The sequence below is a fragment of the Arachis duranensis genome, chromosome 5, assembly GCF_000817695.3.
Source record: "Arachis duranensis cultivar V14167 chromosome 5, aradu.V14167.gnm2.J7QH, whole genome shotgun sequence".
In the NCBI taxonomy this organism is placed as follows: Eukaryota; Viridiplantae; Streptophyta; class Magnoliopsida; order Fabales; family Fabaceae; genus Arachis; species Arachis duranensis.
This window is the reverse complement of record NC_029776.3, coordinates 29,306,648-29,322,559: the sequence shown is the minus strand read 5'-3', so window position 1 is coordinate 29,322,559 and position 15,912 is coordinate 29,306,648. Positions and strand designations below refer to the sequence as shown.

At 37.2% G+C, this 15,912-nt stretch overlaps 1 protein-coding gene and 1 non-coding gene across 9 annotated transcripts; both read right to left on the bottom strand.

Moving 5' to 3' along the window:
• Positions 1-1,625: 1,625 nt before the first annotated feature.
• Positions 1,626-1,733, bottom strand: LOC127748044 (small nucleolar RNA R71). The gene has a single exon (XR_008009987.1). It is a non-coding gene; the product is annotated as a small nucleolar RNA R71 (small nucleolar RNA).
• Positions 1,734-11,909: 10,176 nt separating this feature from the next.
• LOC107489016 (uncharacterized) lies at positions 11,910-15,726 on the bottom strand. 8 transcript variants are annotated; one of them, XR_008009307.1, is made up of 6 exons: positions 14,827-15,715; positions 14,293-14,376; positions 14,021-14,195; positions 13,155-13,243; positions 12,815-12,966; positions 11,910-12,114 (listed from the first exon to the last, which is right to left on the bottom strand). XR_008009307.1 is itself a non-coding variant. In XM_052261397.1 (6 exons), the coding sequence occupies exons 1-5, from the start codon at positions 15,022-15,024 to the stop codon at positions 12,992-12,994; spliced, it is 471 nt and encodes a 156-aa protein (XP_052117357.1). In that variant the 5' UTR covers positions 15,025-15,726; the 3' UTR covers positions 11,910-12,114; positions 12,815-12,991. The 8 variants fall into 8 exon arrangements, 4 of the variants coding, with proteins under 4 accessions (XP_052117357.1, XP_052117355.1, XP_052117356.1 ...); XR_008009309.1 differs by lacking the exon at positions 14,293-14,376 and having other exon boundaries at positions 12,815-12,998; positions 14,827-14,930; positions 15,131-15,713; XR_002375553.2 differs by having other exon boundaries at positions 12,815-12,998; positions 14,827-15,712.
• Between the last annotated feature and the right edge of the window lie 186 nt (positions 15,727-15,912).

The following is a 15,912-nucleotide window of genomic DNA, read 5'->3' as shown; positions in this document are numbered from 1 at the left end:
AAAATTTTTCAAAAATAAGTCTTGATGTTCATCTTGATCTTCAAAGTGTTCTTGGTGTTCATCTTGACATTCATAGTGTTCTTGCATGCATCATTGGTTTTGATCCAAAATTTTTATATGTTAATTCATATTTGTGTTTTTCTCTCTCCTCGTTAAAAATTCAAAAAATAAAAAATATCTTTCCTTTTTTTTACTCATAAATTTCGAGATCTTTGGGTTGACTTAGTCAAAAATTTTTAAAATAAGTTGTTTCTTGTTAGTCAAGTCTAGATTTCAATTTTAAAAATCTTATCTTTTCAAAATCTTTTTCAAAAATCAAATCTTTTTCATTTTTTATTATTTTCGAAAATTTTTAAAATTGATTTTCAAAATCTTTTTCTTAATTTTATTTCATAATTTTCGAAAACTTTACTAACAATTAATGTGATTGATTCAAAAATTTGAAGTTTGTTACTTTCTTGTTAAGAAATGTTCAATCTTTAATTTCTAGAATCATATCTTTTAGTTTCTTGTTAGTCAAATAATCAATTTTAAAAATCAAATCTTTTTCAAAAAGTGCTTTTCAATCATATTTTTTTATTCATATCTTTTCAATCATATCTTTTTCAAATCATATCTTTTTCAAACTTTAATTTCAAAATCTTTTCTAATTTCTTATCTTTCCAAAATTGAATTTCAAATCTTTTTCAACTAACTAATTGACTTTTTGTTTGTCTAACTATTTCTTATCTTTTTCAAAACCACCTAACTACTTTTCTCTCTCTAATTTTTGAAAATTCCTCACTCTTTTTCAAAATTGTTTTAATTAACTAATTGTTTAAAATTTTAATTTTAATTTTATTTCTTCTCTTATTTTTCGAAAATCACTAACCTTTTTTCAAAAATAATTTTCGAAATTCTCTCCCTCTCATCTCTTTCTATTTATTTTATTTACTAACACTTCTCTTCATCTTAAAAATTCGAACCCTCTCTTCTCCTTTGTGTTCGAATTTTTCTCCTTCTTCTTCTATTCTTTTCTTCTTCTATTACATAAAGGAATATCTATACTATGACATAGAGGATTCCTCTTCTTTTCTGTTCTCTTCTTTTTCATATGAGCAGGAGCAAGGACAAGGACATTATTGTTGAAGCAGATCCTGAACCTGAAAGGACTCTGAAGAAGAAGCTAAGAGAAGCTAAAGCACAACAATCCAGAGAAAACCTTACAGAGAATCTCGATAAAAAAGGAGACATGGCCGAACCCAACAACAATGCAAGGAGGATGCTTGGTGATTATACTACACCTACTTCCAATTTTTATGGAAGAAGCATCTCAATCCTTGCCATTGTAGCAAACAATTTTTGAGCTGAAGCCTCAACTAGTTGCTCTAATGCAACAGAACTGCAAGTTTCATGGACTTCTATCAGAAGATCCATATCAGTTTTTAACTAAGTTCTTGCAGATCTGTGATACTGTTAAGACTAATGGAGTAGATCCTGAAGTTTACAGGCTCATGCTTTTCCCTTTTGCTGTAAGAGACAGGGCTAGAACATGGTTGGACTCACAACCTAAAGATAGCCTGGACTCTTGGGATAAGCTGGTCACGGCCTTCTTGGCCAAGTTCTTTCCTCCTCAAAAGCTGAGCAAGCTTAGAGTGGATGTTCAGACTTTCAGGCAAAAAGATGGTGAATCCCTCTATGAAGCTTGAGAAAGATACAAGCAGTTGACCAAAAAGTGTCCTTCTGACATGCTTTCAGAGTAGACCATTTTGGATATATTCTATGATGGTCTATCTGAGTTGTCTAAGATGTCACTGGACCATTCTGTAGGTGGATCCATTCACCTAAAGAAAACACCTGCAGAAGCTCAAGAACTCATTGACATGGTTGCAAATAACCAATTCATGTACACCTCTGAGAGGAATCCTGTGAGTAATGGGACGCCTCAGAGGAAGGGAGTTCTTAAAATTGATGCTCTGAATGCCATATTGGCTTAGAATAAAATGTTAACTCAGCAAGTCAACATGATTTCTCAGAGTCTGAATGGATTGCAAAATGCATCCAACAGTACTAAAGAGGCATCTTCTGAAGAAGAAGCTTATGATCCTGAGAACCTTGCAATGGCAGAGGTGAATTACATGGGTGAAACCTATGGAAACACCTATAATCCCTCATGGAGAAATCATCCAAATTTCTCATAGAAGGATCAACAAAATCCTCAACAAGGCTTTAATAATGGTGGAAGAAACAGGTTTAGCAATAGCAAGCCTTTTCCATCATCTTCTCAGCAACAGACAGAGAATTCTGAGCGGAGCCCCTCTAGCTTAGCAAACATAGTCTCTGATCTATCTAAGGCCACTTTAAGTTTCAAGAATGAAACAAGGTCCTTCATTAGAAACTTAGAGGCACAAGTGGGTCAGCTAAGTAAGAAAATCACTGAAACTCCTCCTAGTACTCTCCCAAGCAATACAGAAGAGAATCCAAAAAGAGAGTGCAAGGCCATTGATATTATCAAAATGGCCGAATCCAAAGAGGAAGGGGAGGACGTGAATCTTAATGAGGAAGACCTCATAGGACGTCCTCTAGACAAAAAGGAGTTCCCTATTGAGGACCTAAAGGAATCTGAGGCTCATATAGAGACCATAGAGATTCCATTAAACTTCCTTCTGCCATTCATGAGCTCTGACAACTATTCTTCCTCTGAATAGGATGAAGATGTAACTGAAGAGCAAGTTGCTCAATATCTAGGAGCCATCATGAAGCTGAATGCCAAGTTGTTTGGTAATGAGACTTGGAAAGATGAACCTCCCTTGCTCATTAGTGAACTAAATACATGGGTTCAGTAAACTCTACCTCAAAAGAAACAAGATCCTGGTAAATTCTTAATACCCTGTACCATAGGCAGCATGACCTTTGAGAAGGCTCTGTGTAACTTGGGGTCAAGTATAAATCTTATGCCACTCTCTATAATGGAGAAACTGGGGATATTTGAGGTACAAGCTGCAATAATCTCATTAGAGATGGCATACAAGTCAATAAAACAAGCTTATGAATTGGTAGAGGATGTGTTAGTGAAGGTTAAAGGCCTTTACATCCCTGCTGATTTCATAATCCTAGACACTGGGAAGGATGAGGATGAATGCATCATCCTTAGAAGACCCTTCCTAGCCACAGCAAGAGCTGTGATTGATGTTGACAGAAGAGAGCTAGTCCTTCAATTGAATAGGGACTACCTTGTGTTTAAAGCTCAAGGATCTTCCTCTGCAACCATGGTGAGGAAGCATGAAAAGCTTCTCTCAATACATAGTCAAACAAAGCCCCCACAATCAAACTCTAAGTTTGGTGTTGGGAGGTCCCAACAATGCTTTGAACATCTGTGAAGCTCCATGAGAGCTCACTGTCAAGCTATTGACATTAAAGAAGCGCTTATTGGGAGGCAACCCAATTTTTATTTATCTATATTTCTATTGTTCTTTTATGTTTTATTAGGTTTATGATCATGTGGAGTCACAAAACAATTGTAAAAAATTAAAAACAGAATAAAAAAAATAGCAGAAGAAAAAGCACACCCTGGAGGAAGAGCTGTCTAGCGTTTAAACGCCAGAAACAAGCATCTGTCTGGCGTTTAACGCCAGAAACAAGCACCAAGCTGGAGTTTAATGCCAGAAACAAGCATCAGGCTGGCGTTAAACGCCAGAAACAGGCTACATTTGGGCATTTAACACCAGAAACAAGCTGCAGCCTGGCGTTAAACGTCAGGATTGCATACAGAGGGCGTTTTACATGCCTAAAAGATGCAGGGATGAGAAATCCTTGACACCTCAAGATCTATGGACCCCACAGGATCACCTCAGGATCTGTGGACCCCACAGGATCTCTACCTACCCCACTTCTCTCTTCTTCACACAATCCAATACCACTATACCCTTCACCAATTACCTCAACCTCTCTTCCCCATTACCCCTTCACCAATCACATTCATTCACTCTTCCCCATAAACCCCACCTACCTTCAAATTCAAAATCTCTTTCCCACCCAAACCCACCCTAAATGACCGAACCCAAACCCCTCTCCCTCCATTATATAAACCCCTCCATCCTTCTTCATTTTCACACAACACTACCCTCTCTTCTCCCCCTTGGCCGAAACCCACACCTCTCTCCCTCTCCTCCATATCTTCTCCTTCTTCTTCTATTCTTTCTTCTTTTGCTCGAGGGCGAGCAACATTCTAAGTTTAGTGTGGTAAAAGCATAGCTTTTTTGTTTTTCCATAACCATTGATGGTACCTAAGGCCAGAGAAACCTTAAGAAAGAGGAAAGGGAAGGCAATTGCTTCTACCTCTAAGTCATGGGAGATGGAGAGATTCATCTCAAAAGCCCATCAAGACCACTTCTATGAAGTTGTGGCCAAGAAAAAGGTGATCCCTGAGGTCCTTTTTAAGCTCAAAAGGGCAAATATCCAGAGATCTGACAAGAGATTATAAGAAGAGGATAGGAAGTTCTCTCCAATCCCATTCAACAAGTCAGAATCTTAACGGTTCAAGAATTCTATGCAAACACATGGATCACTAGGAACCATGATCAAAGCATGAACCCAAACCCAAAGAATTGGCTTACAATAGTTCGGGGGAAATGCTTAGATTTCAGTCCGGAGAATATAAGGTTGGCGTTCAACTTGCCTATGATGCAAGAAGACGCACGCCCCTACACTAGAAGGGTCAACTTTGATCAAAGGTTAGACCAAGTCCTCATGGACATATGCATGGTTGTCAAACTCGCGAGTTAACTCGTAAACTCGTACGAGTTTACGAGAAACGGCATCGTTTTGGCCCAGAAAAAAAAAAAAACAAAATCGGCGCTAACCCAAACCCGCAACCTAAACCCACCCGGCACCCACACCCACTAATGAAGGAGTGAACTAAAGTTTGAAACCCTAGTGACTCCCTCAACCAAACTCACGGCCAGCCTCACTCTTCTCACACCCTCCACCATCAAACGGCAGCGTTGTCTGCGCCGCCACGCAGAGGCCGGACGCCAGAGTCCAGACGGACCCCTCGCCTTCTCACGGTCTCACCTCCCCTCGCCTCATCCCTCGTCGTCGTCGGCTCGTCCCCCACCTCTCACCCACGCAGCGTCGCAGAGCCCAGTGAAGGACCACTACGCAGAGTCGCACAGCGCCAGAGCCCACCACCAGTCCACCACGCCGTTTGCCTCCCCTCCCCTGTTCTGCCCTCGTGAGCCTTGTTCTATTTTTCTTCACTGAAGCACTGCCGATCTGCTTCAAGTTCTGAACTCTGAAGTCTGCCCAAGTGCCCATCTCTAAGGTAATTTTGTTAAACTAATTCAAATGCTAACAATTTTGGTTGCAATTATTCAATTCTGCAAATTTATTAAGGCCCTGATCTGTGTTTGATCTGTTGAAAAAAAATTAATGTGTGAAAAAAACTGATGCTGCTTGCCTGCTTCTGTAATCTGTACTTCATGCTTCATGCTTCAATCATGGTTAAAATCTGTGGATAGTGCTTCTGGCCTTCTGCTATATATATTTTTTCTTTTGTTTTCTGCTTCTATTATGTAGTTATGTTTAGTCTGAATTAGTGAATTCACATTCACTGAATTGAAACTCTGAAGTCTGAATTGTTAGTTAGTGTTACTGACTTACTGTGTTAGTTTAATTGAAAGTCTGAACTCTGAAGTATGAATTGTTAGTTTAAATGAGAATGTATCTGTTGTGTCTTGTGTGATAAAGTGTGTATTGGAGTATTGGTGGTTGACTCTGGTTGCCATTGTTTTAATTTGTTTGTGCTTGATCTGATATTGATGACCTCAAAGGGGGTTCATATGACAATGAGAAATTTGTTTAAATGAAATTGCTTGCTATACTGCATTTGGAGTGATGAACTGATGATTATTGATTAAGTCTTATGATGCTAAAAATTTTTCATCTTTTAAAAATTATTGTTGTAAGTGTAGCTGAAACTAGTGTTAGTTATGAATTTAGTTATTGGATAATCTGAATCTGAATTTAGTTAGTGGATAATCTGAATCTGAATTTGTTGTTTGGGTTGTTGATTTTTAGGGATAAAAATACAAAATGTCTGAGAATGTTGGTTCAGGGACAGGGTCTTCGCTTCCTAGTATTCCTAGACCTACACCTGCTGTTTCTAGGAGAAAAAATGCAACTGGAAATAGAAGTGATATAGGATGAAAACATGGGATTGATGTTCAAGGCAATGGTAAAAAAGTGAAGTGTAATTATTGCTCAAAAACTATAAGCGGAGGGATTTATAGATTCAAGCATCATCTTGCCGGTACTAAAGAGGATTCAGAGCCTTGTGCTTCAGTACCTGAAGAAGTGAAGGCTGTGATGTTGAAAGTTTGTGTGGAGGCTAAAGAAGCATCATTGAAGAAGAGAAGATTTGGTGATGATGAGGATTATCCTGAAGGAAGAAGTGAAGTTCGAAACCCTTGTGACTCCCTCCACCAAACCCTCACGGCTAGCCTCACTCCTCACTCCCTCCACCATCTAAGGCGACGTTGTCTACGCCGCCACGCAGAGGCCGGACGCCAGAGTCTAGACGGATCCCTCGCCTTCTCACCTCCCCTCGCCTCATCCCTCATCCCCCACTGCTCACCCACGCAGCATCGCAGAGCCCAGTGAAGGACCACCACGCAGAGTCGCAGTCTCGTAGAGCCCACCAGGCCACCACCACGCAGAGTCGCACAGCGCCAGAGCCCACCACCACGCCGTTTGCCTCCCCTCCCCTGTTCTGCCCTCATCGGCCTTGTTCTGTTTTTCTTCACTGAAGCACTGCCGATCTGCTTCAAGTGATAAAGTCTGCCCATCTCCAAGGTAATTTTGTTAAACTAATTCAAATGCTAACAATTTTGATTGCAATTATTCAATTCTGCAAATTTATTAAGGCCCTGATCTGTGTTTGATCTGTTGAAAAAAAATTAATGTGTGAAAAAAAATTGATGCTGCTTGCCTGCTTCTGTAATCTGTACTTCATGCTTCATGCTTCAATCATGGTTAAAAACTTAAAATGTGTGGATAGTGCTTCTGTTATATATTTTTTTCTTTTGTTTTCTGCTTCTGTTATGTAGTTATGTTTAGTTTACTGAAATTTTGAAGTCTGAATTGAAACTCTGAAGTCTGAATTGAAACTCTAAAATATCTGACTGAAACTCTGAAGTCTGAATTGTTAGTTAGTGTTACTGACTTACTGTGTTAGTTTAATTGAAAGTCTGAAGTCTGAATTGTTAGTTTAAATGAAAATGTATCTGTTGTGTGATAAAGTGAGTATTGGAGTATTGGTGGTTGACTGGTTGCTATTGTTTTAATTTGTTTGTGCTTGATCATATTGATGACCTCAAAGGGGGTTCATATGACAATGAGAATGGACTTTTGGGTTAACTGGGTGGTATATTATTCCGAATTACAAAAGTATTGCTTGTTGTACTGCATTTGGAGTGATGATTATTGATTAAGTCTTATGAATTATGATGCTAAAAATTTTTCATCTTTTGAACATTATTGTTGTAAGTGTAGCTGAAACTAGTGTTAGTTATGAATTTAGTTAGTGGATAATCTGAATCTGAATTTGTTGTTTGGGTTGTTGATAAAAAAGGCGTAGTATTTGTAATTTCTTGGTGAACTGCCCTAAAGGAACAGTTTTTCTTTATTCATTGGACACTTCTGACATCTCGAAAACAATGGATAAAGTTGTCAAAATGCTAGAAGATGCCGTAGAATTTGTTGGTGAAGAGAATGTAGTGCAAATTGTTACAGATAATGCTGCTAATTATAAGGCTGCTGGAGAAAGAATGATGGAGACTAGAAAAAAATTTTGTATTGGACACCATGTGCTGCACACTGCATAGATTTGATATTGGAGGATTTTGAAAAGAAGCTAAAGGTGCATGAAACAAGAAAAAGGTTGGTCTACAGCTTCCTGACTTTCATTATGCTAGAGGCCTCTTTGGTAATGAAACTGCAAAGAGTAGTAGGAAGACCATGCTACCTGCTGAGTGGTGGGACTTCTATGGAGATAGTTGTCCAGAACTAAAGAAGTTTGCTATCCGAGTTCTAAGCTTAACTTGTAGTTCATCTGGTTGTGAGCGTAATTGGAGTGCATTTGAAATGGTAATTCCTTATTCCTTACTTCCTTAGAACTATTCATCATTTATTTTAATTTTAATTTTTTTATTTTTATTAACTATTGGCACTATATGTTTGTAGGTTCATACAAAGAGAAGAAATCGGTTGCATCAAAAGAAAATGAATGATCTAGTGTATGTGATGTATAATTTGAAGTTAAAGGGCAAGCAAATTAGAAAAACTCCAGAACTTGAATTTGATGCAGTGCATTCTGATGATGAGTGGATAACTGAGGATGTTAATGAAAATATTGCTGAAAGTGTTGAGCATTCTCACTTGCCAATGAATGACAATACTAATGATGATCCAAATAGTAATGAATTTGCTATTCCAGGTATGAATAGTAATGAATTCAACATGGGTGAGGGAGGTGAGAATGAGTTTATTGGGGATCCACAACAAAATTTAATAGAGGAAGAAGATGAACATGTGAATGATGATGAAGATTTTGTTGGCCGTGTTGAACTTGAGGCTGAAAGAAATGATGTTTCTGATGAAGATGATGATGTTGATGCCATAGAAGATGAATGATGATGATGTTGATGCCATGGAAGATGAAGATATTGGAGGATTTGAGTTTTAGAGTTTATTAGAAATTTAATTGTTGCTTTGTTGTTTTCTTTTGTGTTTTGGTTATGTCTTATAAACCTTTGATTGTGTAATTGTGTGTTTTATGTTGAACTAGATAAATACTTGTGAAGGATTTAAATGTGTGATCCAAAGTACTTGTTGTAACTTGTAATTTTAGTATTAGGTTAATTTATTATGTGTTTTGATGTTGAAATTGTTAGGTTTAAATGTCTATATCTGAGTAAATATATATATTATACATGATATATATATATTTTTTTAAAATGTAAAAATTTATAACAGGTAAACTCGTACGAGTCTACGAGTCGAGTCTAGGTCAGCTCCACGAGTTTACCTAGACTCGCGAGTTTGACAACCTTGGACATATGTGTGGAAGGAGCTCAATGGAAAAGAGACTCAAAAGGCAAGCCGGTTCAATTGAGAAGACTGGACCTTAAGCATGTGGCTAGAGGATGGTTGAAGTTCATCCAACGCTCCATCATCCCCACTAGCAACCGATCCGAAGTAACTGTGGATCGGGCCATCATGATCCATATCATCATGATTGGAGAGGAAGTAGAAGTTCATGAAGTCATCTCTCTAGAACTCTACAAAGTAGCCGAAAAGCCCTCCACCTTGGCAAGGCTAGCTTTTTCTCATCTCATTTGCCATCTATGCAACTTAGCTGGAGTTGTCATAGAAGGAGACATCCTCATTGAAGAGGACAAGCCCATTACTAAGAAAAAGATGGAACAAACAAGAGAGCCCATTCATGGATCTCAAGAGATGCATGAGGAAGCTCATCATCAAGAAATCTCTGAGATGCCTCAAGGGATGCATTTTCCTCCAAACAACTATTAGGAACAACTCAACACTTCTCTAGAAGGATTGAGTCATAACATGAACCAATTAAGGGTGGAACATCAAGAGCACTCCATCATTCTCAATGAGATTAGAGAAGATCAAAGAGCTATGAGGGAGGAGTAACAAAGGCAAGGAAGCGACATAGAGGAGCTCAAAGACACCATTGGTCCTTCAAGAAAAAGGCGCCACCCTCACTAAGGTGGACTCATTCCTTAACTTCCTTGTTCTTATCTCTCTGTTTTTCAGTTTTATGCTATATGTTTGTCTATGTTTTGAGTCTTTACTACAGGATCATTAGTATTTAGTAACTATGTCTTAAGGCTATGAATAATTCCATGAATCCTTCACCTTTCTTAAATGAAAAATGTTTCTAATACAAAAGAACAAGAAGTACATGAGTTTCGAATTCATCCTTGAAATTGGTTTAATTATATTGATGTGGTGACAATACTTTCTATTTTCTGAATAAATGCTTGAACAGTGCATATTTTTTATCTTGTTGTTTATGAATGTTAAAATCGTTGGCTCTTGAAAGAATGATGAAAAAGAGAAATATTATTGATGATCTGAAAAATAAAAAAAATTGATTCTTGAAGCAAAAAAAAAAAGCAGTGAAGAACAAAGCTTGCAAAAACAAATTTTTAAAGAAAGAAAAAGAAAAAACAAGCAGAAAAAGCCAATATCCCTTAAAACCAAAAGGCAAGGGTAAAAAGGATCCAAGGCTTTGAGCATCAATGGATAGGAGGGCCCAAGGAAATAAAATCCAGGCCTAAGCGGCTAAATCAAGCTGTCCATAACCATGTGCTTGTGTCATGAAGGTCCAAGTGAAAAGCTTGAGACTGAGTGATTAAAGTCGTGATCCAAAGCAAAAAGAGTGTGCTTAAGAGCTTTGGACACCTCTAACTGGGGACTTTAGCAAAGCTGAGTCACAATCTGAAAAGGTTCACCCAGTCATGTGTTGGTGGCATTTATGTATCCGGTGGTAATACTGGAAAACAAAGTGCTTAGGGCCACGGCCAAGATTCATAAAAGTAGCTGTGTTCAAGAATCAACATACTTAACTAGGAGAATCAATAACACTATCTGAACTCTGAGTTCCTATGGATGCCAATCATTCTAAACTTCTAAGGATAAAGTGAGATGCCAAAACTGTTCAGAAGCAAAAAGCTACTAGCCCCCGCTCATCTAATTGGGACTAAGTTTCATTGATATTGTGAGATTTATTGTATATTCTCTTTTTTTTATCCTATTTTATTTTCATTTGCTTGGGGACAAGCAACAATTTAAGTTTGGTATTGTTATGAGCGGATAATTTATACGCTTTTTGGCATTGTTTTTAGGTAGTTTTTAGTAAGATCTAGCTACTTTTAGGGAAGTTTCACTACAAAAAAAGGCCTATGGTCACGGTAAAAAACCGTGACCATAGCTAGTGAAAAGGGTGACCATAGATCTATGGTCACGATTTTGGACCTATGGTCACGGTTTTTTACCGTGGCCTATTCTCTCGTGGCCATAGGTCTATGGTCACGGTTTTTTTATCTATGGTCACTGTTTCAATTTTCAAAATCTGACACTTTAGGCCACGTTTTTTTACCGTGACCATAGGTTAATCTATGATCACGGTGAAAACCGTGACCATAGCCTTATCTATGGTCACGATTTTCACCATGACCATAGCCTCTATGGTCGCCCCTCCTTAAAACCGTGACCATAGATAAGACTATGGTCACGGTTTTCACCGTGGCCATAGCCTCTATGGTCACCCTTCTTTAAAACCGTGACCATAGCCTTATCTATGGTCACGGTTTTGAAAACCGTGACCATAGACTCTATGGTCACCCCACCTAAAACCGTGACCATAGTCCTATCTATGGTCACGGTTTTCGCCGTAACCATAGCCTCTATAGTCACCCCTCCTGAAAACTGTGACCATAGCCTTATTTATGGCCACAGTTTTTTGCCGTGGCCATAACTTCTATGGTCACCCTCCTTAAAACCGTGACCATAGGAATATCTATGGCCACGGTTTTTCACCGTGGCCATAGCCTCTATCGTCACCCCGCCCAAAAACCGTGACCATAGCCTTATCTATGGTCACGGTTTTTCACTGTGACCATAGCCTCTATGGTCACCCTCCTTAAAACTATGACCATAGCCTTATCTATGGTCACGGTTTTTCACCGTGACCATAGCCTTTATAGTCACGGTTTTTTAAAACGGTGACTATAGCCTGTTGTTGTTTATGAGATTCAATTTTTTTAAATTATAATCACATCCCAAAATGATAATAATCACAAAATAAATCTAAAAATAATAAATTCAACAAATCTAAATCATAAAAAATTTCATTATAAGATAGATATGTTTAATTTTTAGTCTAAAACAACACAAATCAAAATAGAGTGTAATTTTTCCAATTACATATATCTCAAAAAGTACATAACACATCAAAATATTACATTTACATAACTAAGGCCATTATAAGACCCATCTCATGTGATATTTGTATGGAACATATTTTCTTCATCACATCATGTCTTCCTGCATGCAAAAAAACATAAACATGTAAGAATAGAGCAAAAATGCTTTTAATGATGCAGTACATATGCAGCAAAAGAAGGGAAACATTCATCCACAGCAACACTAAAAAATTATTCACTACCATTATTTTAATATGCTGAATTTTCTTCCGAGTCAAACTCCTTTTTCTTTATTCGAATTCATTTTTCACTTCCATTCCAAGTTCGAATTATGTGCTAATCAGTGATCACTAAATACTATTAATTTAATAATTAGTTGGCACATAAAAGGTGGGATTCATTTTTAAATAATGTTACAAATCACCAGCAAGTAAACCTTGGCAAATATTCATATAGAGATAGTTGTTATAATAACCGACAATTAAGTTCTCAAAAAAATACCAAGTGACAAGCAATTGAGACATCATGAGTAAAAAGTGTGGGTACCTAGGAAGCTTTAAGCTCAACAAAAATAGAACAACACATGATTCTTTGGCAATGAAGGTTTTCAGCAAAGGTAAAATACTTAAAAAACTGCATCCCTTCTACTGCACATATATTAACTAATTCCAACTTCTTTAGTTTGCATAAGAGTGATGCTAAAGTATATGTATTTAAGTCCATGACAGGTATAGAAGTCCTAAAGTATAACAAGCACAGAATCCACAAGACCACAACAATGGCTTTAATTAACAATTTCAGAATAATGTAATATGTAATACCTGCAGAGCCCCACCATTTGTAATAATTAATCTGATAACCTTTGATTGCTTTAGCTTTGGTAAAATTTGATCCAGGTAAAAGTCTGGAGAAGCAGAACTTGTAGTCTTAAATGAAGGAATTTCATTTTTTCTTCTCCTTTCCATCAGACCTTCTGGCAGAACTTAGATTGCTTTAGGCTATGAACTGATCAACATGATAGATATAGGAAAAGCTATTGAACTTAGAGATGAAAAGATAGTAAAAAAACATAAATTATGTATATGAATATATTATTAAGAAAATATTAATATATAAATCCCAACGGCACGATAATGAAAGCAGATACTTAGCCACATATACCTAATTCCTTTTGAGCGAGTACTTTCTTGAATTTCAGGAATTATGAGAGTTGCAATTAAAAACCTAGCAACAGCAACCAGATCACAGATCTACAAAACCAAGAAAAATGTCAATGGTAGAAATGATCAATTAATCTACTCTTCATTAACAAGAAGATCAATATTAACTATACATAATTAATTAATTAATCAATTCTCTGTAGCATATGAACATGATAGGATCAAAGAACAAATTAAAGCAGGTAAATTTAGAAAAGAGTGATGAGAATGGAGAGAAGAAGAGCAGCATAAAATTTTCATTAATTCTGGTTCAGGAGTATTAGTCCCCATAAAATTTTCCTTAAGGATTTTCATGAGAGGAAGACTTAACTTGGATTTTTTGGAATATTCAACAGAAAAATCAATTAATAACACTAAGATTATATTCACAGAACTGCATAAATTGTAGAAGTATTGTATATGAAGATGATTTATGACAAAGTATAATGGTGTTGTTTAACAAAGAGGCAAATATCATTGACAAATATCACTTAAATTAAGAATAAATCAAAACCAAATACAAGTAACGATTTGAAGTTTCAATAATCCTAAATTACTAATCAGAACAAGTAAAAAAAACAAGTAACCTGGCGATGACAACGGTAACAATGCTGAAAATAACAACTTCAAGTTTTAACTTATAGGAACTTCATTATATACAAAGGTAACAATGCTGCATAGTTTCAAACAAATTTACATAAAAACTAGCTTTGTGTACATTAAGCAACATGAGCTGACAGTCCAATCAATTTGAGCTACTTAATCATGCTGAAAATAACAACTTCAAGTTTTAACTTCTAACAAAAATGAGGATCTATAAAGAAATACCTTCTCAGCAACAGAACTCATATGCATTTCTATTCCCTATAGCAAAGTTCCACACCCCCAGCTCAATCAACAAAGAAACTACCTTATTCTCTTCAGTGGCCCCAGCCGCAAGAGTTTCAAGTGCATTTATTCTTGATTGGTACTTCTCCTCACGAGCCTTGAAAATATTGTTTTGCTTCATATATGCAACATAGTAAAACAGTCATTCTTCAAGGATAACTGAAAAACTTGAATTCTCTAGGGAGGAAATGAACATATAAAGTTAATTTTACATTTTTTATGCTTTCTGCTTGATGTGAAACACGCAACTCAATGACTTGCAGAATTTTCTTCAACAGGCAACCTGCACGTTGAGCCTAGAAACATGCAAATAAACTCAACAATTGTTTATCAACAAAACCAATTTGGCAAGCACAGGAAATAGCATTGACATGAATTATTTATTGCAGAAGTATTCAGCCCTCCAACTATTCTTTAAACCCAACTCCAATCAATCACCAACTAAGTCCGTTACAATAATCAAATAACCAGTTCAACAGTAACAATTTCAATTTAATCCATCAAAATACAGAATTCACAACAATCTCTCAGCAAACAATTCATAATCCACGCATAATCAATTTCATAAAATCAACAAATTCAATCAGAGTTCCAATCAAAATTTCAATCATTCTAATCACAATCTCAATCATAAATCAACATTCATATAATCAATCAATTACTCACAGCCATTAAACCTATTTGCAGTTACTCAATAAACCTTGTGGGCATTCTTAAATTAAAAACCATTTAAATTAAACCCCTACCTCGATGTCGCAATCGCATAATTTGAACAAGACATCCCCCATTTCGTTTCTAATTTCAGCAGTGATAATCCTACTGCAACCAAGGACAGTGGCAGCCGCATCAACTGGAACAGTAACAACATCAATTTTAAAGCAATCTGGAACGGCGGCAGCGGCACCAACTTTGATTATGCCCGCAGCAGTGACAATTTCAACCATTTAAGCAGAACTCAGCGATACTAAGACAGAGGTGCTTACTAATGGAACCAAAATAAGAATGCAGAGATAAACAAAATGCAGCAAAATTAAGGGTAGAGAACATTACAGGTTTTCGAATTACGGAATTGGAATCAAAATGGAGAGTGGCGCTATTGATGGTAGCTTCAATGGCGGAAAACCCCAAAACAGAAACTGCAGTAGCCAACTCTCACGGAACAGGAATGGAATTGGAAGAATATGGTGGTATTAGCGGCTTAGGGAAAGGCAGAACGGTGACAGCGATTGTGGCTCCAGTGAAGGTGACGGCGGCTTTTCCTCCTCGTCGCAGTCCTTGGCTCGCGTCTCCCTCATCTCCATCTCGGGCTTCTCTCAATGACACAGAGCGATGACCTCGAAGCACGACGGCGATGCGAAGGCGGCTCCATGGACGGGACGGCAGTGATGGCAGCTCCTCCTTCTGACCTCCATCGCGTCTCTCTCTCGATGCCTCTCCTTCATCCCTGTTCAACCGGGACCAAGGCGGACTCCACGAAACGGCGGCGACGGGCGGGCAAGTTGCAGCAACGAGCGAGCAAGGTGCGACGACTCCCTTCCCCTCCTCTTCTCTTCTTCTTCCCGTTTCCCCTCTGCTTCTCGTCGTTTCTTTCCTTTTCTTTGAACGTATGCATTGTGCGTTTTGTGAAATTAGGGTATCAATTAGGAATTTTGTGATAGTAGGGTAATGTTAAGTTGTGATTTGGGAATTTAGTATTAGGATAAAATATATACGAGTAATATAATAATTTTATAAAATATTTAAGATAGATTAATAATTTAGAATTTAAATATAATATTTTAAAATTTAATTTCAAAATATATAATTTTATTTATTAATATATTATTGAGTTT

Coding starts and splice junctions, on each gene's coding strand:
- LOC107489016 (XM_052261395.1), bottom strand. CDS start 15,024: ATGGTTGAAATTGTCACTGCTGCGGGCATAATCAAAGTTGGTGCCGCT. Junction 14,196..14,292: donor AAGCAGAAAGCATAAAAAAT/GTAAAATTAACT, acceptor GCATATATGAAG/CAAAACAATATTTTCAAGGC. Junction 13,244..14,102: donor GGGCCACTGAAGAGAATAAG/GTAGTTTCTTTG, acceptor TTGGTTTTGTAG/ATCTGTGATCTGGTTGCTGT.